Raw genomic sequence first — 26,305 nt, 5'->3', positions numbered from 1 at the left:
GCCATGGTGAGATCTATTTCTCTCTTGCCTCTACCCACTCTGTGAATGGATTGCCAGCCATTAGGTGCAGCATAATAGGGGTTTGGGCACTGGTGGTTTTCATGCCATGATTATTGATGATGTTGGGGCATCTTTTAATGCCAATATGGGTGTCTAGCTCTCTCTCTCCCTCTCTTTCTCTCTCTCTCTCACACATCTTCTCTTCTCAAAGAAGATCAAAGACTTGTTTTTATAACCAATATAACCTCATCTCCTCTTTCTTAGATCTCTCTCAGGGCGAATTGTTGGCGGCGTCTGGTGGTTCTTCACCCTCATCATTATCTCTTCCTACACTGCCAACCTTGCTGCCTTCCTTACGGTGGAAAGGATGGTGTCTCCCATAGAAAGTGCTGAAGACTTGGCTAAGCAGACTGAAATAGCCTATGGAACTCTGGATTCAGGTTCAACCAAAGAATTTTTTAGAGTAAGTTTCCTGGTTTTTCTTACAATGTCTAAACTATTTCATTATTATTAGTAGTAGTAGTAGTATTTTTAAAAAAGAAGAAGCACAACCACCCTTTATTCTCTCAGCATGTTTGTGTATGTGGAGAAGGATTGCAGCTACTGCAGCTGCTCCATCTTCAGCCTAACACATAAATGTAATCTATGCGCACAAAACCTAGATGCATGTAGGCACTGTGTGTGCAATTAAAAGCTCTGCAAAAGTTTCATGGAGAGAGGCTATGGATGTAAGGGAGAAGGTCCTAGCTCAATAGCAGAGCAGCTCAGTCAGTAAGTATGAGACTCCTAATCTCAGGGTCTTGGGCTCAAAACCTACATTGGGCAAAAATGTTCCTGAACTTCAGGGGGTTGGACTAAATGGCTCTCCAACTCTATGATTCCATGAGTCTATGATTCTACATACCTTCCTTGAAGAAGGTCCCAGGCTCAAATTTGGCATCCCCAGTAAAGACGAAAAGACTCCTAACTGAAACTCTGGAAAGCAGCTACCAGTCAGAAAAGACAACATAGGTAGAAATGGTGCTGACCTCCAGACAATGCTGGGCTCAAATCAGTGCCATCTCGCATGACCAGTTGTCAAGGATGAGCGGAGTTGTAGATGGACCATACCACTTGGTACAAGGCAGCTTCCTATGTTCCTGTAGATGTGTAAGCCCTGTTCAGGGTGGAGGGAAGATCCAGCAGGTACATTTCTCCTCCCCTTTTGACGTGATTACTTATATGCTGATAAGTCTCAAAAGAATCTTTGTATATGTAAGTACGCTTAACATTCCAGTAGCAGGCCTGTTATGGTACACTGTAATTTTGTTTTAGAGGGAGCCTTTTCATAATTAAGTGACCTCATTAATGGATTGACTTTCTGGCTTGTTTCACTCCTTCCTGTTCATGTGGATAGGCAACAAACCATGTTCCCTGGCATAGCATTAGGTCTGAACCAGAGACCATGGTTTATTTTGCTCTCAACAATATGCATGGTTTGTTCTTGGCTTACTGACTATGGTTTGCTGGAGCAAAGCAAAACAAGAACACTGATTTGAACATAGCACAAAGCCAGAGATTGTAGTTCATTAGTTGGCAGTACAAGCAGAAAGGATTGAACCAGCCCTCTTAGGCCCCATCTGCACTATACATTTAAGGCAGTATCAAACTACCTTTGGCTTTCCACAAAGAATCCCAGGAACTGTAATTTGTAAAAAGTGCTCAGAATTGTTGGGAGGCTATTCTCCTCAGAGAGCTACCCCCCATTAACTGCAGCTTGTCATGTTGTCCAAACATAACAAGCTGTGGAGAGCCGCAATTATGGCTTGTTTGAAACAAGCCACTTGAGAGGCATGGCAGCTGGATTGTTTTGGCAAACCATAGTTCAGATTAACTACAATTTAGGGCTTGGACACAACACTAAACTGTGGTTAATCAAAGCTAAAAGGAAATGCTTGCAGTCAATGCACAGTTGCATTCCAGGCAAAATGGTGTTCTCCATATGTTGTCAGACTCCAACTCCCATCAGCCCCAGCCAGCATAACTAATGCTTAGGTATGATGAGAGTTGAAGTCCAACAAAAGCTGGAGGATACCCCTGCATTAAACCATAGTTTATTGTGATGCCCATTTATTGTGAACATTACAATAAACTATGGTTTAATGCAGGAGTGTCATCCATGTCTTATTGGACTACAACTGCAGTGAGTGACTAGCAGAAAACCTCCCCCCACCATCTCTCCAGTTCTTCCTGCATCCTGGATCTAGGAGACTGTGCGACAAAGTCTCACCCCAAACACTCAAGGATACTTTTTTAATGCTTTTGGCAACTGTCTATTTTCATCTGCTATCTCCGTCTCCAGAGAGTTGCATGCTATGGCCCTTCTGTTGTCTTCAAACTGTGATTCAAGGGATAGGTGGTTTGTGTGTGTGTGTTTAAAAAAGATCAATTGCTGGCAGAGAGGAAAAGATGGGGGTGCATGCACCCCCTCTTCTGTTATCTAAAAAGAAATCCTTTCTTTCAAGTAATGAAAGGCAAGTGTTGTTACAAGGTGTAAAAAATGGAAATCATTAAATATCTGAATGCTGCAATGTACAATTAAAAGAACTGGGTGCTTTATTGCTATGTCTCTTGGAGGAAGATGCATCTGGAATTCTAAATAATATGTAAAGGGAAATTTAGTGCAACCAAGAGAGGGGTTTGGTGGGAGAGATGAAATTGACTGTGGCAGCATAACTTGGAACTTCTCTGACAGCTAAAATAAGGACTTATGTACCTTATAACTTGGGGTCATAGTCAGGCTAAGACCTTGGGTGTCTGGATTCCAAAGGGAACGTTTTCAGATAAAGAGTCCACTGTGGATTGAAGAGTTGGGTTGGGTCTGGGCCCAGAGCTTAAGCAGGAGCTAAATCAAGGGTGGGCATGCTGTGGGACTGCAACGTCCATTGCCCCTAGCCATTGGCCATGCTGGGTGAGGTTGAAGGGTGCTGAAGCCCAACAACCTCTCAAGAGCCATTGGTTCTTAATCCCTGAGCATGAGCTGAGAAAACAGGCTGATGCTGAAATGCATTGGACAGGAGGTCTTGCTCTGTTGACTAGGTATGGGAGAATGTGACACTCTATTTCTTGATTACTCGTTCATTGATTACTGCTCCTTTACCCTTGAGACCTTATCAGGGAAAAAGACAGGATGATGATGGTGGTAATGATGATGATGATGATAAGGCACGCCTGGATCTACCTGGGGATTTGTTGAAATATTGTGATCCCTGGTAAAGGTAAAGGGACCCCTGACCATTAGGTCAAGTTGCGCATGACTCTGCGGTTGCAGTGCTCATCTCGCTTTATTGGCCGAGGGAGCCAGCGTACAGCTTCCGGGTCATGACTAAGCTGCTTCTGGCAAACCAGAGCAGCGCACAGAAATGCTGTTTACCTTCCCGCTGGAGCGGTACCTATTTATCTACTTGCACTTTGATGTGCTTTTGAACTGCTAGGTTGGCAGGAGCAGGGACCGAGCAATGGGAGCTCACCCTGTTGCGGGGATTCAAACCGCCAACTTTCTGATCAGCAAGTCCTAAGCTCTGTGATTTAACCCACAGCGCCACACAAAGACTTAGTAAGGTTTTCTAATTTATATTTACACAAACACACACACACACACACACACACACCATCTGCTTTTGAAAATTCCATTGCCCCCCAAATAAGAATAACAATAATAATCCAGTTTGTCCTGTGGCATAAGGGGTTGCTCCTGGAGGACCAAACTAGATGCTTTGGTTAAAGATGCAGCAAAAGATGCAACTATGTATCTTTGGCTGTGTTCATACCACATGTTTAAAGTTTATTTAAAGGCACACAGGGGTCGCACCCATACTACACATTTAAAGAAGTGTTGTACCCCTTTAAGCAACCCAGGCTTCCCTCAAAGAGGCATGAGAATTCATCCTTCACAGTTCCTAGACTCCTTAACAAACTACAGTCCCTAGGATTCAATGGGAGAAGTCTCATGTGTATTGAATTTGCTTTGATTGCATAGCATGGGCTGCTGGAGAGATGCCTTCTGCACAGCACAGTTCTGCACCTCTCGCATTTAAAGCACAGGACTTCCCCCTAGGAGAATCCTTGGAACTTTAGTTTACCCCTACAATTCCCAGCCCCCTTAAAAACTACAGTTCCCAGGATCCATTGGGGGCTTGGGTTGCCATGTGTTTAAAGTGTAGGGTGTGAATTTGACAGTAATTCATTACAGGTGTGTGGGGTGGAGGATCCCTACTGGGAAGGCAGCACTTGGGAAGGGGGGACTGTTCTCTCCACTTCACATAGGATCCATTCATCATGCAGTGAGTTTTGTTTCTATGCATTGTTTTGCTTCTAGTTTTTTATGGTTTTAAATTTATTTATTTATACTCAGTTATTGGAATGGGAGTGCTGCAACTCTCAGGTCCTGTTTGCAGGCCTCCAAGGGTCCAGAATCCTGTCTGCAAACAGGACCCGAGAACAGCAGCTGTCCTATTCCAGCAAATGGTGGGTGCAAATGCTTTAGAACATGAGAAGAGCCTGCTGGATTGGGCCAATGGCCCATCTAGTCCAGCATCCGTCTTTCGCAGTGGCCAACCAGATGCCAATAGAAGGTCTGTAAGCAGGACCTGGGCTCTGTGGTTTAGACCACAGTGCCACCCTCATCCCTGTGATCCCTGGTATGATTCAGTAAAGGTCCATAGTGCCCAGCATCCTGTAGATGCCTCCTGGAAGCCTATGACCAGAACATGAAGGCAATTGTGCCTCACATAGTCTTGCTTTCCAGCAATTGATACTGAGTCAGATACTGCCTTTGAACCTGTAGGTTCTTTACAGTCACTATGGGTGATAGCTGTTAACAGATGCTCATTTTAATCCCTGAATTTGTCTAATTCTTTTTTAAAGTCATTTGGGTGGGTGGCCATCACCACATCTTGTGGCATTGCACTCCACAGATTAATTACATATTCTGTGGAGATGTACTTCATTGTGTTTCACTGGATCAACCACATCCAGGTTCTAAAGTCATGACATGAGGGGCCTCTTTTGCCTTAACCCCTTGTTCTCAACCTGCATCTTGTTATACACCACCTTTGTTCCAAGCTAAAAAGCAATGAACACTTCAGCCTTTCCTCATATGACACATGCTCCAGTCCTTTGGTTGTTTGGATTGTGCCTTTCTGCTCATTGTCAGTCCTCTTCCTCTTTCTTTCTGTGCTCAGAGGAGTATTCTGGTGCCTGAGCACAGATATGTCACTCAGCAAGGTCTTGGTTCATGTCCCAGAATCTCTGGCACTTAGCCATGTGCAGGTGAGAGGTGCCTAGGTTAGTCCAATCTTTGGCCTCACTAACAAAGCCACAAAGTATTAGTCACTGATGTTGTGGTGTTGTTTTTAATGAAATGGGGAACACTTACTATTTGAAAGTGGAATCACACCAGCAATTCATTTTATGTGAACAGATGGTAATGAATTTCATCTGCTTCAGGACTGGGCAGCATCCAGCCAGCAACCTGTTTTATACTGCTGACTGTTTCCCTATCTGTCATAATGGTTTGGTGGCTGGCAGGACTCAAACTTTATAGGTCAAACATTCCCAATCTTAAAAAATTAAAATGCACCCTGAGTTCTCATGATATGGTGTTCTCATCTGTGTATGTGACATTTTCACAGTAGAACATACTTTATACTCCAAATAGCTCCTGAGCTCCTGCAGCTTCCCAACTGCAAGTTATCTGGCTACCAAAGGATTCCACTTAGTCATGCTGGCCACATGACCTGGAAAAACTGTCTGTGGACAAACGTCAGCTCCCTTGGCCAGTAAAGCGAGATGAGTGCCGCAACCCCAGAGTCGTCTGCAACTGGACTTAACTGCCAGGGGTCCTTTATCTTTTTTTTTTCTTCTTATTTCTAGTTAGCAACACTAGGCAGCAATGCAACACAAGGGTGGTGCTATAAATGGCAGTCAATGGGTTTTGTGCACTTTTATCCACATTCTGGAATGCTTTTATCCCAATGGGATAGACATTGGGAATGTTTTAGCCTTTTTAGTGTAATCCTTGATTCTAAAAAAATAAAAATCCCTTTTATTTCAAAATGTCTGAGGTGATCTTCTACCTCTGCTATCCAATGCAGTATGTCTGTATGTCTGTTGCTAGGAGTTGCAAGTGATGAGAGTGCCATTGCTGTCAGGTTCTGTTTGTGGTCTTCCCACAGACACCAAGTTGGCCACTGTGAGAACAGGATGCTGGACTAAATGGGGCCATCTAGCAGGCTCCTGTGGTGTCATGGTTAGTGTGTTGTATTGGGACCTGGGAGACCAGGGTTCAAATCACCACTCAACCATGAAGCTTCCTGGCTGACCTCGGGCTAGTGACTGTATCCCTTAGCCAAACCTACCTCTTAGGGTTATTGTGAGGATAAAATGGGGAGAACTATGTATGTCACCTTTAACTTCTTGGAGTACATAGTTGTTGTTGTTTTGACAGGACATTGCATGACTAAAAACCGAATGCACTACTATTGGGTTTAGGATAATATAATGTATTGTGTTAAAGTTGCATAATGAATCTGATTCTTTCTGTACATCAGAATTAACAAGAGGATGATGGAATCCATAATTAGAAAAAAAAATATAGCATGTTGTTGCCATTTGTTTTTGATAATTCCAGTAGATCCAAGTGACCCTTGTACCCAGTTAGCACTCTGGGGAGTGGGGAACCTTTTTCCGTTACACTCTCATCCAGGGGACACATACCAGCGGTGAGCAGGACAAAAAGCAAAAGTGGGTGAAGCAATTAAAGTAGGCTAGTTACCTCTCTAAGGGATGCGGGTGGCGCTGTGGGTAAAACCTCAGCGCCTAGGACTTGCCGATCGCATGGTTGGCAGTTTGAATCCCCATGGCGGGGTGAGCTCCCGTCGTTCGGTCCCAGCTCCTGCCCACCTAGCAGTTCGAAAACACCCTTAAAGTGCAAGTAGATAAATAGGTACCACTTTATAGCAGGAAGGTAAACGGCATTTCCGTGTGCTGCACTGGTGCAGGATCGCCAGAGCAGCTTCATCACGCTGGCCACGTGACCCGGAAGTGTCCTCGGACAGCGCTGGCCCCCGGCCTCTTAAGTGAGATGGACACACAACCCTAGAGTCGGACACGACTAGCCCGTATGGGCAGGGGTACCTTTACCTTTACCTTTTAGTTACCTCTCTACCCTCTCTCTAAGCAAGCAAGAACGATTATTGAATCTCAATGGCACATTCAAGTCAGGCAAAAACACTCAAAGAGGGTGCACATCAGGCCAGGGAAAGGAATTTGGCCAGGGAATGGGTGCAACCTGTGGAAAATACCAAGTACCAGACAGAGGGGTCTAGAGGCCTGCATTCAGTCCCCAGGGTTGAAGTTCCCTACTCACAGAATTTAGTGGCAAATTCAGAAGTGCAGAGTAACTTCATTATAGTCTCAGCCACACACTCTTCTAAGATTATACAATCTTCTAAGATTATACACGAATAATCATTAGAGATCCATTGTAATGACCTATGCAGATCTCCATATGTTGCCTTCCAGCTAGATCTACTTTTTCGTGCTTATGCACATGGGCAAATGATTTGGAGTGTTCCAGTATCTTCTTTTGGAGTAATGTGGTTTTCCTGAAGTTCCATTGTATGTGGCAGAACTTGCACACCGTTTTCTTGAAACTGAAGCATCTTGTGTTTTCAATATTGCCAAGAGCTTAACTTTGGAGCATACAGGAAAAACCACTACAGTATTTGGTGTTCTTTACACACAGCTCCTTTCACTCTGGCTTCAGTTAGTGCAAAGAGTGAGAATATTCCTTTTCAGTAGCTACAAATTTCCTCTTTCATGTTGATTGGGCATCTCTAGGTTGCTGGAGACGGGGACCCTACTAGGGCCCTGCTGCAGAAATAGTAACAGGGCCTTGACCTCCTGTGATCCCAGACTACTGCACTTCTGCCCACTTCTGGTCCTAAAGTGAAATCTTGTATATCTTCATAGCAAAATTTGGCATGGCTGATAAATGGTCCCCTTTGACTTGCATCCTGCAAATCTTCCCTCCACTCCATTTAACCTCTAATTGCGATTTGCAACACACACATGAGCAAATTTCACTCACTATCTCATGAATATTTGCTTGCAGAAGACACTAACTGTGAGACCTGAGACTTTGTGCAGGTCAGAGAGCAGAGCATGAATTGCAAAGTTGTTGAAGTGAAACTGCAGTAGAGCTTCAGCTAACGGGTTAACTTGGCAGCTAGGAGAATGTATCACTGGAGCAAAGCAGCCAGAGCCCCAGGGAAATGCAATCACTCCCTGTTTCTGTGTTCTACTTTTGGGAGAACAACTACGCAATAATGATAGTGACATTGCCTGAGATAGCTAAGGCTCCATATTCTTCCCCCCACCCCCTAACTTACTGTACCACTTTATATAACTGCTGTGTCACATGAATAGGTGCTTGTTAGAAGAAAATATATAGCTTCTCTGTAGGGACGCAAGTGTGCAGGTGATGAATTGGTTAGATTATTAATTGATGAAAGACCTTTTGAGTGATTGAAGGGGTGCCCTAAATGAATAATAGGTATTTTTACAATTTATTTTTTTTAAATAAAGCTTACAAACATCACGAATGGTAGATCCTTTCACAGAAGAGATGTCCAGCTCTGTACATGCCTCATTTAGGATGGCAAAGAATCCTTCTGAACTTTAAAGACTACCATTGATTATTACAGCATAAGCTTGAAGTGTTTTCCTGAAGGCATTGGATGGAGTAGAATGTAATATATGAAAGCTTGTATCAGGGGATGGGAGCCCTTTTGGGCCTGGGGGCTGCATTGCCTTCTGGGCAGCCTTTTGGGGGCCACATGTCCGTGGGGGTGGGAGGCCAGAGGCAAAAGCGGGCAAAGCAACAAATATAATATAGCTTTGTACAGCATACTTATCCAGTCATCTCTATCCTTTATCAAGTCACTCAAAAAGCTGTATCAGAACTCAAGGATGCATTCCAATCAGGATAAAAAGCAGGATCTGTGATGAGGAGCATGATCTGGGGAGTGTGCTGAGAGCCTGGAGTGACACATTTGGCCCCATATCCTGTGGCTTCCCACCCCAGCTTGTACCATAATTTGTTATTCTTTAAGGCACCACAATATTTTTTTCTCTTTCTTTCTTTCTTTCTTTCTTTCTTTCTTTCTGGTTTTTGCTGCTGACTGAAACAGCTACCCATCCAGGCATTTTTAATATATATATAATGATAACAGACAAAATGCATGTCAAAGCCCAAAAACAACAGTTGTTAAATTACTTACTTACTTACTTAATGCCCAAAGGACTTGCCTTCTACAACCCAAAAACTGTCCAAATTCACCTGAGGCTTTGAGAGACTTGGAATGGAGCAGTCCAGTTTCCACGTTAGTGTCTGCTTGGCATGGTCGAGATCACTGGGCAGTGCTATAGCTACAGGGGGCTAGCTGGGTTTTTTGCCCCAGGTGAAGCCTCCATAGGGGTGCCGTTGAGGCTCCCAGCCTGTGTGTGTGCATGTGGGGTGGTGCCAAACTGTGTCCTTGACCTGGGTGAAATAAAGCCTAGCTTTGCCTCTGCACTGGGGCTGGTTCTTGTTTTTTCCATCTCTCTGTGTGCGCATGTTGGAGTGAATAGAAGGCAGCTTGGCAGGGTTGGGAAATCTTAGACCTGATGGCTTCTCTTATTTTGCCCTAGGGAATTTCCTTAGGCCACATGGCCCCTCCTTAGGCCACACCCCTTACCAGGCATGCTCCTCAGGTGCTTTTGCCTGGCCGGAATGCCCTTGAACTCCAACAATGCTCCTGCTTGCCTAGGTGAAGAGATGTTTGTGGGTTGGGGGGGTGTGGAAACCTCTTGAAGTTTGATTGGCTGGAATGCAGCCAACCATACACCTACCCACTTTTGCCTCTGGGCCTGCTCATCACCAGCATGCAGCCCCCAGGTGGTTCAGGAGGCAGGGCATAGGGAATGGCACTCATTAGGCCAAGGCAGCAGTGAGGTTGTTCCCTGGCACCACCATTGCTCAGAGCAGTGGTTCTTTGAGCCACAATTTCAGAATAAAAATTTGCTAGCACCAGACCAAATTCTTTCTTGATAGGAAATACATTGGAAAACAAAAAGAAACAACTCCTGGCAGTGATTGATTTATAGTACAGAACACAACTATTTCATAATATGATCGTGGGACATCTAGAAAATTTTTTTTTTAAAAAACTCAGCTACATAAGAACACAAATCATTCCCAAAATATAATTATAAACGAGACTCTTACATATGTACCTTAGGTATGTATACAAACTCAGTGAGAGGTGTGAGCTTGCCTGGTGATGTCATTTATATCAGGTTCAGTTTAAGACAAACAAACTCTCATCTCCTCATCAACACAAAGAATCCTTTCTCTTTTCTAATTTTTCATATTTGCCAGAGTTTAAAACCCCTGTTTGTGGAGAACTGTAGGACAATACCCAATGCTCCTGAAGAGAGGTGTGGATACTGTTTCTGGTTAGAATCATATAACTGTAGAGTTGGAAGGGATCCTGAGGATCATCTAGTCCAACCCCTTGCAAGGCATGAATCTCAGCTAAAGCATCCACAACAGATGGCCATCCAACCTCTGTCTAAAGACCTCCAAGGAAGGAGAGTCCACTACCTCTTGTGGAAGTCCACTGCTGAACAGCTCTTACTGTCAGAAAGTTTTTCCTGATGTTTAGCTGGAATCTCCTTTCTTGTAGAATCAATTGGTTTGAGTCCTACTGTCCAGAGCAAGAGAAGACAAACTTAATCCATCCTACATGTGACAGCCCTTTAGATATTTGAGGATGGCTGTCAGATAGTCCTCTGTATCAAAATGGGATAGCTGCCTTTGACAGCCTTTTCCTCCAGATGGGAACCATTTACATATATCCAAATGTAATGAATATGCCACTGCTGTGATACTGTGGGATACCTGGGAGAGGGGAGAAGAAACAATCCAGAAGTGAAGTTGTCTTAAGTCTACAGCTGTGGCAGCTTATCTGCCTGGTAAATCTTTTAATTACATTCAGCATCTAATGACTCGCAATTGTACAAGTAGATATGTAAGCTCTGCTGCTGCAGAACCTGATGCCACAGTTGTAAGGACATGGGGAAATAAGAAGAGCATGCTATCTCTCCCCCCACCCTCAATGTTTTTGTACTATGCTATGCCACACTGAGGGGGACGCAGGTGGCACTGTGGATTAAACCACAGAGCCTAGGGCTTGCCGACCAGAAGGTCGACGGTTCGAATCCCCGCGACGGGGTGAGCTCCTGTTGCTCGGTCCCAGTTCCTGCCAACCTAGCAGTTCGAAAGCAAGTCAAAGTGCAAGTCAATAAATAGGTACCACTCCGGCGGGAAGGTAAACGACATCTCTGTGCGCTGCTCTGGTTCACCAGAAGCAGCTTAGTCTTGCTGGCCACATGACCCGGAAGCTGTACGCCGGCTCCCTCAGCCAATAAAGCGAGATGAGCGCCGCAACCCCAGAGTCAGTCACGACTGGACCTAATGGTCAGGGGTCCCTTTACACTTTACCTTTATGCTTCACTGAAATGCTTAAATGCTTCTTTGAATCTTCCTGCCACACTTGCCATCCTCTCCTGCCACACCAGTGTGGTGCATGCCCAACTCACAAGCCACTCCATGCTCACAAGCCGCCAAAGCTGCTCTTGGGCACTTTCTGTGTCATCCTAATCAACTGCTGAAGGTAGTTGTGCTAATGAAAAGGGATGGACCCCCACATGGCCTGGGACTACAACAAGGTGCAATAAGCAGTTAACATATAAAGAAATCCATAAAGTTGGATGCCCATTTGGCCAAAGCACCAGATTCTGAGCTTAGCTGGTCACACATATACCGTGCAGGATGAAATGATGTTTGTTATTTTCCTGCCTTAAGGAGCTTCATTGGAGAAAGGATTCTTTGCTTGTATCCTCTGGGCATCTTGCTTAGCCTCTGAGCTCTTAGCGTTGCACACTGCACTAGGTTTCCAGAGCAATCTTGTAATGCTCCCAGGGCCTAATAATTTCTTCCCTGCAGGCAAAGCAAGGAAATATAGGAAGTGATAGCAGTCCCAGCACACAAAAGGATATCTCTTATTCTTAACTGTTGCTTACCAAGAACAAACCTTGGTGACAGCTAGGGAAGGGGGGAGAATTCAATTTAGTTCACATTTAATGACAAAACCTACTTAATTCATGCTTTCCGAAACATGGGAACCAAAATACCTGTCATTTTTGTAAAATAAAAAATCAAGATTCCCTGTGCTCTGCTCCACTCCCTCTTTCTTCCTGCCCAGGGTAGCCCTATCTTCTGCCTGCACCTCAGAGCTGGGGCAGCAGCCTCTACTACTCCTTGTTTGCTCTCCAGCAACCACTACAAGCTGCCCAAGGGAAGAGGGTGGTAGTGATAGCCAGGGAGAGGTCAGGGAGAAGCCAGGGAGAGGCAACAGAATGGTCCCTTGCAGCGGCAGTTGCCGCCGCCGCCACCACCACCACCACCTAGGACAAGCACCAGCTCAACCTCCTTCCCAAGCTCGGCGATGGTGGCACTGGTGGACGCGACCTTCTGATCAGCAAGTCCTAGGCCCTGTGGTTTAACACACATCGCCACGCAAAGACTTAGTAAGGTTTTCTAATTTATATTTAGACACACACACACACACACTCACCATCTGCTTTTGAAAGTTCCGTTGCCCCCCAAATAAGAATAACAATAATAATCCAGTTTGTCCTGTGGCATAAGGGGTTGCTCCTGGAGGACCAAACTAGATGCTTTGGTTAAAGATGCAGCAAAAGATGCAACTATGTATCTTTGGCTGTGTTCATACCACATGTTTAAAGTTTATTTAAAGGCACACAGGGGTCGCACCCATACTACACATTTAAAGAAGTGTTGTACCCCTTTAAGCAACCCAGGCTTCCCTCAAAGAGGCATGAGAATTCATCCTTCACAGTTCCTAGAATCCTTAACAAACTACAGTCCCTAGGATTCAATGGGAGAAGTCTCATGTGTATTGAATTTGCTTTGATTGCATAGCATGGGCTGCTGGAGAGATGCCTTCTGCACAGCACAGTTCTGCACCTCTCGCATTTAAAGCGCAGGGCTTCCCCCTAGGAGAATCCTTGGAACTTTAGTTTACCCCTATAATTCCCAGCCCCCTTAAAAACTACAGTTCCCAGGATCCATTGGGGGAACTGTGAATTTGACAGTAATTCATTACAGGTATGTGGGGTGGAGGATCCATTCAGCATGCAGTGAGTTTTGTTTCTATGTATTGTTTTGCTTCTGGTTTTTTATGGTTTTAAATTTATTTATTTATACTCAGTTATTGGAATGGGAGTGCTGCAACTCTCAGGTCTTGTTTGCAGGCCTCCAAGGGTCTAGAATCCTGTCTGCAAACAGGATCTGAGAGCAGCAGCTATCCCATTCCAGCAAATGGTGGGTGCAAATGCTTTAGAACATGGGAAGAGCCTGCTGGATTGGGCCAATGGCCCATCTAGTCCAGCATCCGTCTTTCACAATGGCCAGCCAGATGCCAATAGAAGGTCTGTAAGCAGGACCTGGGCAAAACATTCCTCACCCCCTGCAGTTCCCAACAACTGGCTTTCAGAAGCATAGTGATTCCAACAAGAGGAGGTAGAACATAGCCAACTCAGCAGCTAGAAACTGATTGACTCTGAAGGAATTTTCCCAATCCTTTTAGAAAGTTGGTAGATACTTTAAAATGCACTGGTGGAGGAAATAGGGACAGTCCAGGCTCAAATGAGAACCTGGCTGGCTTTTCTAATTTTGGGACTGTCCCTGGTTAATAGGGACGCTTGGAGAGTGCATTGTTCTGACTGAGTGCTAAAGAATGGGTTTTCTTGGGGAAAGACAAAACTGCTCAGACCCATGGCTAGAAAGCACAGGACAAGAGGAAAACTGCTCAGACCTGCCCTTTCTATGCATGGGACAAATGGAAATGTGGATGAGCCCTAGCTCTAGTCAAGAGGACTTTAGACAGTCCTACTTAGAGATGCTGGATATTTTATTTGAGGATTTAATGGAGCCTTATGGGTTGAATCCAACTAAGTTTTTACCCACAGTTTCCCCACTGAAATTAATGGACCTATATTAGCCACATTCTACTTTGAGTAGAACCAACAATGAATACATGCAAAGCTCTATTACTGATCCAAAACCCTTCCCAGTGATTACAAAATAATAGCTCAAGGCAGCTATCTGTTTTCTGTAGTAAAAGTAGTGTGGTAGTCTTCTTAGTTATTTCTGAAAGAGTTTCCAAAGGAGCACCAGGAGTTGCTGATAATGTCTATTTATAATCGACAATAAACATCTGGTTGTAGAAGGTAGTTTTAATCTCTCTGAAGGCCTACATGAAAGACTTAGAAATATGTTTGCATTTGAACTGTCCCTAAAAACACGCATGCAAAACAAGCCCCCAGAAAGCTATCATTATTATCTCTTGAAGTTGTAAGAAATATTTGCCTCTGGTCTTCTAAAGAGCAGTATCAAAAAAAGGAAAATGGATTTTGCAGAGTACATAAGAGAAATCACTTCCGTTTGTGGGCTTCAACACTTGGCTTCTCTCCATGTGTTTGTGATGAGGGCAAGCTGGATTAGAAGGAAGTCTTTTATGTACCACTGTATTTTCACCAGTATACGATAATTACATCAGGCCACTGAACCCACTTGAGTTGAGATCAGAGTAATAGGGAAAGGACTGTGGCACTGTACAGAGCACATGCTTTTGCATGCAAAATGGCACAGATGATGATGGTGGTGGTGATGATTTCAGTCGACACATAAGGAGTCACCAAGGAACTTGCAGGATCTTAAAGCATGACATAAAGAAATCAGAAAAAAGAGCAGTGCATTGTAATAAAAGCAGAACAGCAAGCCCCATTTGCCAGCATGATTTGGATTCCAGTGGGCATTTGTTCCTCTGCAAACCAGCAAAACTCACTGCAATGCCAGCCTGGGAAAACACCCACTTCCAGGTGTGGTTTGAATATAAACAATGCCTGCAAATGGCCAGCTTCAAAGGGGCTTGCTGTCAAAGCCCATCCGTGATGTCAGTGAGCTGTGCTTGCAAAGAAACAATCAGGGCACACTTGAAGTTCCCCCAACGTTCCATCGCAGCTCCATTTTATATGACATCTGGTGTACAGCCAGTGGGTGTGGTTTAAAGAAAACGGGCCAGACAAGGAACCCTGCCATGCCTGCTTAAGCCCATGGGCCAGAGGTTGCTCACAGCATACTAAAAGTTTGAAATAGAGAGTTATATGGTCTTGGGAGGCTCACTGATTTCCTGCAAAAGGTTCAAACAATGTGCACTGCTAAAACAGTTGCTTACTATTTAATACAGTGTTTCAGTATGTCCTCCCTGCTGTGTGTATCATCAGCCAAACTGAACTCCTGTGGTCTCAGGGCTGCATTTGAATCTACTCAATGGAATGTGAAATCCCATTTTCTTTTTCTTTTCTTTTTCCTGTCATTGGGATTCCATGATGGGGCAGGGTGGAATTTTAACTGCTGGTTTCTCCTTGCTGGACCAGCAATTCAGAGAAGAAGAGTGCTACCAGAAGAAAAATTGGCAACCCTACCTGGGGCTAACAAATTTGAGCTATGTTTTCCATACTTGTTCCCCATCAGCTCTCATCAGCCACTCACCCTTTTTTTATGTAAATAGGCAGAGACACACAACCCAGTTCAGCCATAATAACACAGATGAAGGGAGAATAAATATAGCTGCCCTGTTTGTGCTCTCCTGTGAACCTTGACTATCAGGTTCAGGTTCCACACAGGTGTTTGCAACAAGGCCATTTGCACCATTTATCCTAGACCAGAGATGGGAAACCTGTGGTTCTCCGGTTATTGTTGGACTCAGCTCCAGCCAAGGATGCTGACAGCAACTTCTGGAGGGCCACAGTCTGTCCTGTGGGAGGAAGAGAAGGAGGCAGACTGGGTTATTCTTAAGGGGAGAATGCATAGCTAGCTCACTCCCAGAGCATCTAGGTTGGCCCTCGCCCAGCAGTATAGCTAGCCATTCAGGTGCCCAGTGTGGCGTGTGTGTCCTGCAGCTGGGGGTGGGGCGAACTGGCCATGGGGGCAGGGCAGGGCAAGCCAAGGCAGGGTGCACTGTGTGGAGCCTCTCTGCAGCCTCCCCCTCAGCTGTAGGGCAGCTGAGGCAGTGGGCAGACACAAGCCCCACGCTGCTCAAAAAAGCAGCGCGGAGCTTGCAGGCAGTTCACCCGCCACCTCCCCCTCAGGAGAGATGCATGGCTCAGGCACACTGCAGGCCCCGCAGTGTGGCACCCAGTGCCCCATGCCTCACACCTCACCTATCTACCAGTGGCAAAGGAAGGGGGTGCATTGGGTGCGGGAGTTATTTTTTTCCCCAAAAAGTGTCATGAGCCCAATTTTTATTTATTTATTTATTTATTTTTATTTTTGCCATTTTGTCACCCCCCCCCTCAGTGATGACACCTGGGGTGGCCCGCACCCACCTCACCCCCCCTTCCTACACCACTGCCCTCACCACATCATATGGTCTGGTGGGTATGGTTAGCTCCTATAATCAATGGGTTTTTTGCATGTTAATTCTGCACATTCAGTGGATTTCATGATGTTTGGGCATTGTAGGATGATTTATTGTATTTAATGTTTCCACTTCATTCGCATAGCAGCCAACCTCTAGGGGCTGAGGTCCCTTCAGCCCCCCAATAAAATATTTTAGGGCTCCAGAGCCCCCAAAGTTGATGAGCATTGCCATTCAAATGGTGTGTGTGTGTGTGTGTGTGTGCCGCATGTCATGTGATCAGTTATGCAGGACGGGGCTTACCTATTCCCCTCCCCATCTTCAATATTTTATTGAAGTTGGCATCCCTGTGCACTTGTCTAGATTTTGCATTTATATGGTATTGCTTAACTTTGCTGGATTTGGGGAGACATTGGAAGCTGTCTTATACTGAGTCAAACCACTAGCTCACCAAGCAGAGTATCGTTTAATTTATTTATTCATATATATATATATATATATATATATATATATATATATATATAATCTCATTATTTCATTTTAAAAATATCAAAGTGGTTTACAACAAAAATGCATAAAGCCATACAGTAAGAACTGTCTCTAGAAGTCTACACTGACTTTCAGACAGTCTCTCCCAGCCTTACCAGGAGATGCCAGGGATTGAACCCGGGACCTTCTGCATGCAAAGCAGGTGTTCTACCTCTCACCTGGGGCCCTTCCCAACAACATGAATCTCTTTCTGATCTCGTTCTTGATGAAAAGTGGTACAAAAATATTTGTATGAATGAATTAAACATTTGAACAAAATATATTAGAAGCAGGGGGAAATGGCCTATGCTAGTGGTTCCCAAACTATTTCCCCTATGGACCTCTTGGAAATTTCCAAGAAATTGGGAAGACCACTTAATGATATTTCTGCTTGTTTTAGCGATTACAATGAAGTGTTCTAGATGCTCTATGGGGTTTTTTAATTGTATTTTTATTTCTTCCTTTATTTCTTGTGTTGCATTTTACTTTATTAGACCTTGAATTCAATAGAATTCAAACTGTAATGCAATATAAGAAATAAAAGAAGCAACAAAAGAAGTGTGAAGTCTGAAGAAGTGTGCATGCACACAAAAGCTTATACCCAGAACAAATTTAGTTGGTCTCTAAGGCGCTACTGGACAATTTTTTTGTTTTTTTTATTTATTTCAACAAAAATGCAGTTAAATATAATCATGAGTATTCATTGCAGGCATGCCACGGACCACCTGAAGGAAGCTCAGTGGTCCACAGGCCACAGTTTGGGAGCCCCTGGACCCTGCTAAGAATTTTGTAAAGTGAGAAATTGCATGTTAACCTTTCCTTCTTCCTCCACCCCAACTTCCTGTCTTCTACAGAGATCCAAAATAGCTGTCTATGAGAAAATGTGGTCGTACATGAAGTCAGCAGAGCCATCTGTATTTGCCAAAACAACAGCGGACGGGGTAGCCCGCGTGAGGAAATCTAAGGGGAAGTTTGCCTTCCTGCTCGAATCGACCATGAATGAGTACATTGAACAACGGAAGCCTTGTGACACAATGAAAGTTGGTGGGAACCTGGATTCCAAAGGCTATGGTGTAGCAACTCCCAAAGGCTCAGCATTAAGGTGGGTGGAATAATATAACAATATCCATGTTGTTATAGTATTCCACCTACCCTGATGTATTGTGTTGTCTTTTTCTTTCTTGTGGATTTGAGGTAAACTTAAAAAAGTTTTCAAAAAAAAAATCAGTATTCCATGAAGTTAAATAAGACGGTAAATTATGGTTTCATTGACTTTAATGCATCCATTTTTTTTCTAAATGTTCTCTCCGTGTTGTCCTTTCCAATTGTTTGTTGCTGTTTTTAATTTTACAGTCCAGTGGCTTTTTTCAATTTAAATGGTAAAAGCCCAAGTTAAAAACCACCATACGTGACGGGTGTTAATTGCATGACGTGGTGTTCTCGTCGCCTCTTTTTTTAAAATCCCCTCCTCCTCCTCCTCCTCCTCCTCCTCCTCCTCCTCCTCCTCCTTCTTATTTTTTCTCAAAAGACAATTTCCCCATCCCGCACACTTCCGTTTTTTAAGCAATTGTTTAGATCCTCCATGCCACCTTTCCAATATTTAAACCCTGTTATTTGCTGTAACAAACACGTTCTTTATATAGCTCCACCTCCCTGTGAAAAACCAAAAAGAAAAAAAAAAGTGAGAGAGAGAGAGAGAGAGAAAAGAGGAAACAAAAATTACCGGCCAATTTGTCCTCCTTCTGCTCCTTTCTTTATACGTTTTTTAACGACTTTAACCGAGCATCTGTGCATTATTCTTACGAGTTATGTTTTATCGTTTCAAGAAATGCTGTTAACCTGGCAGTATTAAAACTGAATGAGCAAGGCCTCTTGGACAAATTGAAAAACAAATGGTGGTACGACAAAGGAGAGTGCGGCAGCGGGGGAGGTGACTCCAAGGTCAGCCTCAATGTCACCACAATCGGGTACCTTAGTCAAGAGTAATCGGCAAGGCTGTTATTTTATGCATCAGGGAAAAAAGAGCCTGGAAGATGAGAAACCATCTTGAAACCATTATGTTCAAGTCACTTGCTTGTCCAGTAGCTTGCAAGGCTCAGGGAGGGGGGATTTTTTTTCTACTTCCCCCCTTCCTTTGCACTGCTACCGTTGCAATCAATCCTGGGTCCTTATTTAACTAACAGAGAGAAAGAGAGGAGAAACCAGACTGAGGGTTTCATCCAATGCTTGTCATACTCAAAGTTGGCCCACTGAAATTAGTGGGCATGGTTAACTGAGGTCTGTTAATGGCATTGGGTCTGCTCTGAGTATTACTTCATTGGATGCAATCCAGGGAATCCTCTCTTGTTGCATTCGTTGAGTTGGATGTGGTTATATGATGGGTTATGGATTGAGTGGAATGGATTATATGAGTCTCTACTTATACACCAGTGGTTTTTACTGGGCCAGTCTGTCCCCGTTTGTATGGGGCCTCTGGTGGGTGCGGCAGGCAGATACGTTTCAAGGATTCACTCTTCAGATCCCAGCCAGGGGTGACAAATGTTAGCATTGTGTCTCGGTTGCATATCTAGCACAGGGCACTGAGTATTTCCAAAAAAATCAGAGTTCAGATATGTAAATAAGCTTGTTTGAAAATAAGTTGTGTGTGTGTGTGCGTGTGCGTGTGTTCAAATGTGTTAGATTGCCAAGACCTTTGCTGGAAATGAATTACTAATTTTCTCAAGTTATATATTAAACACTAAGAAAATGAGGAGGGGGAGTATTTAAGTTTAGAAAGATACATTTAAAAAATCATATTGTTTCAGGATTTGCTGGCTCTTTAAGCTGATAATTTTTCATTGCTAATTTTTAATGTGTATTGTTGTATATAGCTCTGGTTAATGGATACTAGGATAGTTAAATAACCAGATGCTCAGTTTGTGATTTGTCAGAAAGAAAGAAACAATATCCATGTTGAATTTTTAAAATAGGGTTGCTACTTCCTTCCCTGACAAAATACCCCATGCCTTCGAGATTTGCAGACCCTCCAAGTGTCCCTGTTTGCCAGGAATAGTCCCGGGTTTACTGAAGCCGTCCCAGTTTCTGATTTGATCCCAGAATGTCCCACTTTTCTTTAGGACATCCTTATTTTCATTGGAGAAATGTTGGAGAGTATGGTATTATGTGACCCAAGGAGATAAGCAACTTTGCAACCTTTAGAAGACACCTGAAGGCAGCCCTGTACAGTGGTACCTCAGGATGAGAACAGGGTCCATTCCAGCGTCCCGTTTGCATCCCAAACAGAACGTAAGACGCAACAGTGCGTCTGCGTGTGCGTGGGTCGTGTTTCGCCGCTTCCACACATGCACGTGACATCATTTTGACTGTCTGCACATGCACGCGTGGTGCATGCACACTCCATTACTTCCGGGTTGCCGCAGAGTGCAACCCGAAAGTGCTCAACCTGAAGCGTATTTATCCCGAGGTATGACTGTATAGGAAAGTAGGGCATCCCTATTCTCATTGGAAATGTGTTGAATGCTATGGACTTGCCTAAAAGGTGCATAGAAGTTTTCCCCACCAGCAGATATTGTGATGATGCTATGCACTTAGGCATTGGGGTGTGCATTGTTTGAGGGTGCATAAACCCATGGCTTGTTCCTGCAATACAATGTATGTTTCAGTTTCACAGCCCTTTGTCAAATCTAATAACCCAGCTAGGAAAGGGATATTTCATTAAATTAATCCCATTAATTGAAAAGTAATACCCTGAAGAATTCCATTAAATTCTCTGGGCTGCTGTTCCTCTCCCCCCTCCATGCAATCTACTCTTTAAAAAAAAAGAGCCAACAATAATTTGTAATTACTTTCTGTAGTTAACCAACCCACTTGCAGGAAGATTATTGATGGGGAAACGTGCAGGCAGTTAATACAGCTCCCCCCTGAATTTCTTCATAAATGATGCTTCTATCAGCAGAGCAAGTGCAATAATCATTTACTTTAATCATATTGGATAGCAGCAAAAGCTGTATATGATTAAAACAAAGGAAGTTTTATGCCATTTTCTTCACTTCTCTAGTCATTACCACCGGGAATAAAAGCTAGGGTTGGGGAAATATCCAAGTATACATTTGAGCTCAAAGGCTTATTCCGTAGCCCAACCTTTACTATAGTGTAACCGATGTTTCTGAAATACTTAAATTCCCTCTTGTTCATACTGTCGTATTAGGCAAGGTGTCCAGAAGGAGTAGAATTTGAAGCAGATCACAACCTTCTTTTGAGAGTCTAGGTAAAAAGATATCTTACTGCCTCTGAATAATATGATGTGGCTGGTTGGTTGGTTTTACATTTATATCCTCTCATTCCTCCAAGGAGCACAGAGTGGGGGAGGGGCATACACAGTTCTCCCCTTCCCTCATTTTATCCTTACAGAACAAACATGTGAGGTAAGTTAGACTGACATGTGAGGTAAGTTAGACTGAGGTAAGTTACCTCACAAACATGTGAGGTAAGTAATAATAATAATAATAATAGTACTAAATTTTACTATAGTGTAAACGATGTGAGTTTCTGAAATACTTAAATTCCCTCTTGTTCATACTGTCAAATTAGGTAAGGTGTCCAGAAGGAGTAGAATTTGAAGTAGATCACAACCTTCTTTTGAGAGTCTAGGTAAAAAGATATCTTACTGCCGCTGAATAATGTGATGTGGCTGGTTTTTTGGTTGGTTTTACATTTATATCCTCTCATTCCTCCAAGGAGCACAGAGTGGGGGAGGGGCATACACAGTTCTCCCCTTCCCTCATTTTATCCTTACAGAACAAACATGTGAGGTAAGTTAGACTGACATGTGAGGTAAGTTAGACTGAGGTAAGTTACCTCACAAATGTGAGGTAAGTTATAATAATAATAATAATAATAATAATAATAATTTATACCCCAACCTCCCCGGCCAAGACTGGGCTAAGGGCGGCTAACACTGAATAGAAATATAGTAAAAACATTTTTAAAAAACAACAACAAAAACCAGTTGATTAAAATGTAAGTTAGTATACAGTTTAAAATGCAGCTTAAAATGCAGAGTCGTTTTAGTGGTAGCCTATAGATCAAAGCCATGAGGGGAGAAAACGTCAAATATTCATGGGGCCAATTATCCATGCTGGTCCTGCATGGGTCAGCAAAAAGAGCCAAGGGAAAATTTATATACAAATCCCATATAAGGGGTTCCATTAAAAAAAGAGGGGGAGTTAGACTGAGTGGGGGTTTGAACTCTGGTCTCCTAGGGCCTAGTCTGTTGCTCTAACCACTACACTATATTGGCTCTCAGTGGATAGTATTCACGATGACCATATAGTGCCTCCATAATCAAAGGCACTATGCCTCTGAATACCAGTCACTGAGGAACAATGGTGGGAGCAAGCTATTGCTTTCTTTTCCAGCTTGTGGGCATCCTAGATGCATCCAACTGGTCACTCTCAGAGCCAGGGTGCTGCATTGGACAGGATCTTGACCTAGCAGGACTGCTTTTTCCTAATAAGTCAGATTCTGTTCATTCATGCCAAGCAGAGGAGAATGCTGGCCCTACTTGACATCTGGTTTGGTCACTGTGAGAACAGGATGCTGGACGGATCAAGCTGCAGATCTTTTCTTATGCTTAAAAAAACCAAATATAGACTTCAGTTATAACATGGAGATGCAGCTGAAAGTCCAGGATCCAAATCCAGCCACCAAAACGTTCTATTTGGCTTCCAGCAAAGCTCTGCATGACTCAAAGGCACTCACACAATGTGAAAGCTTTGTACCTCACCCTTGCTTGCAAAGATAAAATAAGCAGTGGCTTATCAAACCTGGGATGTGGGTGGCACTGTGGGTTAAACCACAGAGCCTAGGACTTGCCAATCAGAAGGTCAGCGGTTCGAATCCCCGTGACGGGGTGAGCTCCCGTTGCTCGGTCCCAGCTCCTGCCAACCTGGCAGTTCAAAAGCACGTCAAAGTGCAAGTAGATAAATAGGTACCACTCTGGCGGGAAGGTAAACGGCGTTTCTGTGCAATGCTCTAGTTCGCCAGAAGCGGCTTAGACATGCTGGCCACATGACCCGGAAGCTGTACACCGGCTCCCTCGGCCAATAAAGCGAGCTGAGCGCCACAACCCCAGTGTTGGCCACCACTGGACCTAATGGTCAGGGGTCCCTTTACCTTTACCTGTCAAACCTAAGAATGTGACGTAACCAACATACAAAACAAGGGTACATATAGCAAGCAAAATTGTATCCACAGCAAAAACATCCACAGCAAGGAAAACAAAATCTAGACACTATGCCTGGACAGAAAAGAAAGTGTTAGTCTCTGTGTCCTAAACACACACACCACCACCACCCCATAATGTTAGGGAAAATGTTACACAATCAGGGCATTATTTTGGAAAAGTCCATCCATGGTTGCCATCCATTCTTTCTATGTCAGGTTTGGGGAACTTGTTGTTAGGGATTTGGGTGAGATTCGATTCAGTCAGTTCACTTCACAGTACAAAGCGAACCCATATAATTCACATTTTCCAATGCAATGTGCAAACCAAAACACAGCCCTTCTTTGAAATTTGCACTTCTCTTAGTTTTGTAGTGTGGTTGTCCAGCCAAGTAATACAATACAGCTCACATCTTTTGCAGGGGTCACATTCCAGGAATGGCAATTATATGCAAAAGTACAAGCCACCACCTTGAAACTGTCCCCTCATGAAAAGCCTTACCCAGAGCCAGAGAACCAGACAGGTCTTACCTACTCCCTCCGAGCAATGTATAGGGTTTTTAAGCTCTCAGACTTGGTTAGCGGGCTCTGAGTATGTGCAAGGCTCTCAATATATTGCAGGGCTGTCCAAGTTCCTATGAGATCTCTCCCATCCAGAATCCATGCAAGAGCTTCCCAGAGCCTCGTTAACTAGTTTCAGAGCTTAAAAGTTATTTCCATGCCAGGAAGACCCTGTGCAAAAAGAGCTTTTTAGCTCTCCACCTTCCATGCATCTAATTTGTGTGATTTCAGCCAGCCAGCTTTCAAACACGTAAAATTAAAATTGCACATGTTAAGCAAGCAGGAGCTGAGAGTTACCTATATGTACAAAAATTCATATACAGTAGTGGGGCAAATTTTGGATTAAAGTGCACGTACTTGTGAAGATGCATGTACTTGGCGTGCTTTGGTCCATGGGGTCATGAAGAGTCAGACACAACTAAACGACAACAACAACAATAACTTGTGAAAAATGACATATAAAAATACATTATATTAGGGGAAATTGCATTGCAAAAATGTGTTAGGCAAAGTTGCATACAAACATTAGGTAAAGGTAAAGGGACCCCTGACCACTAGGTCCAGTCGTGACCGACTCTGGGGTTGCGGTGCTCAGCTTGCTTTATTAGCCGAGGGAGCCGGTGTACAGCTTCCGGGTCATGTGGCCAGCATGACTAAGCTGCTTCTGGCGAACCAGAGCAGCGCACGGAAACGGCGTTTACCTCCCCGCCAGAGCGGTACCTATTTATCTACTTGCACTTTGACATGCTTTTGAACTGCTAGGTGAGCAGGAGCAGGGACCGAGCAACGGGAGCTCACCACGTCATGGGGATTCAAACCACCAACCTTCTGATCAGCTAGTCCTAGGCTCTGTGGTTTAACCCACAGCACCACCTGCGTCCCTCATACAAACATTATATTGTGCTAAAATGCTGAGGAATTTTTATGAGGGCTTTTAAAAAAGAATTGCAAATTGATGAGGAAATGCGGAAAACTGAGCTTATGACTGGAAGAATGAGAAACAGAGGAAACTGCAGTTGACAGATTTGCCAGTCCCTATCTGTGCCTCTCTAAGGGACGTGGGTGGCGCTGTGGGTTAAACCACAGAGCCTAGGACTTGCTAATCAGAAGGTCGGCGGTGTGAGCTCCCATTGCTCGGTCCCTACTCCTGCCAACCTAGCAGTTCGAAAGTGCAAGTAGATAAATAGGTACCACTCCGGCGGGAAGGTAAACGGCGTTTCCGTGCGCTTCTCTGGTTTGCCAGAAGTGGCTTAGTCATGCTGGCCACATGACCCAGAAGCTGTACGCCGGCTCCCTCGCCCAATAAAGCGAGATGAGCACCGCAACCCCAGAGTCAGTCACGACTGGACCTAATGGTCAGGGGTCCCTTTACCTTTACCTATCTGTGCCTCTCTAGATGTTGCTGGACTCTAACTCCCATCAGACCCAACCAGCAGGGTCAATGGGCAGGGGTGATATGGGTGGTAGTACAGCAACATCTGGAGGGTCACAGCTTCCCTCCCTCCTCCTTATAGGTCCTTACCCTCCCTGAATGTGCCATGCCCTTTTCTAGAGCCATTTAAGCTTCTGAGACCATCGCCACTTCTTGTGGCAATAAATTAAGTGAATTAATTATGCAGGAACTTCTGTTAAGCAGGGGAAGTAAACAAACAAACAAAACAGTGGAAATGCCCAAGTGTTTGGGTGCTTCGGAGGAGCTCTTTGTATTTGACCATCTGTGCTGGCCAAATGCTCTCAGCATTAAGCTGCTGCTTGTTTACCCTTTATATAAAATGGAAATGGAAATAAGAACCTATATTTCCCTGTTCTGAACCAGCAAATTGCTCCCTTGTTTGTTTGTTTGTTTGCTTGCTTGCTTGCTTGCTTGCTTGCTTGCTTGCTTGCTTGCATTATTGTTTGTTTGTTTTTGAGCACAGAAGCTGCTCCTAAGACCCAGCAGTCATCAGCTCTAAACCTCCATCATCCAGGCCAAGTCACCTGGGAATATAATATGGGTCAAGCCAGTTGTTGGTGCCAGATGTATACACATTTTCATCAAAGAATTAACGGTGCCCTTTAAAACTGCTTAAAGGCTGGCATGTTGTTGCTTTTTGATATAAAAAGAAACAGAAATAGGCCTCCCCCAATTTTCTTATTTTCCTTTTTCTTTGTTTTGTCCCTCTTGGGCAAATGTTTTGGAGACATCTTTTGGCACTGCCCATAGCTTCTGCTCAAAATAGCTTCTTTTTCTAAAGTGACAGTTTATAAACATTTAATATTGCAGACAGTAATGTCTTTGTGTACAACACTTTAAAAGCATTTATTCCCTACTGTAAATAAGACAGTTCAGCCGCAATTGTTCAAGCAATATTCTCCCCCCATCTCCAAAATTGCACATCCTTCAAGGAAATGCTCCAGAGTTG

General features: G+C 44.0%; 1 protein-coding gene across 12 annotated transcripts in view; it reads left to right on the top strand.

Moving 5' to 3' along the window:
• The window catches only part of GRIA3 (glutamate ionotropic receptor AMPA type subunit 3), a 198,910-nt gene that overhangs the window by 139,169 nt on the left and 33,436 nt on the right, over positions 1-26,305 (top strand). For 7 of the 12 annotated variants that reach the window (XM_053374998.1, XM_053374999.1, XM_053374997.1 and 4 more), the window contains 2 exons: positions 265-463; positions 17,975-18,222. In XM_053374998.1, coding sequence (XP_053230973.1) covers positions 265-463; positions 17,975-18,222 — 447 coding nt within the window. Of the gene's footprint in view, positions 1-264; positions 464-17,974; positions 18,223-18,946; positions 19,062-26,305 lie in introns of all 12 variants that reach the window. The other 5 variants (XR_008328680.1, XM_053374995.1, XM_053375002.1 and 2 more) reach the window with 3 other exon arrangements.

Source organism: Podarcis raffonei, chromosome Z (genome assembly GCF_027172205.1).
Source record: "Podarcis raffonei isolate rPodRaf1 chromosome Z, rPodRaf1.pri, whole genome shotgun sequence".
Taxonomy (NCBI): domain Eukaryota; kingdom Metazoa; phylum Chordata; class Lepidosauria; order Squamata; family Lacertidae; genus Podarcis; species Podarcis raffonei.
The sequence above is the reverse complement of the archived record's forward strand: the minus strand, read 5'-3'. Positions and strand labels throughout refer to the sequence as shown.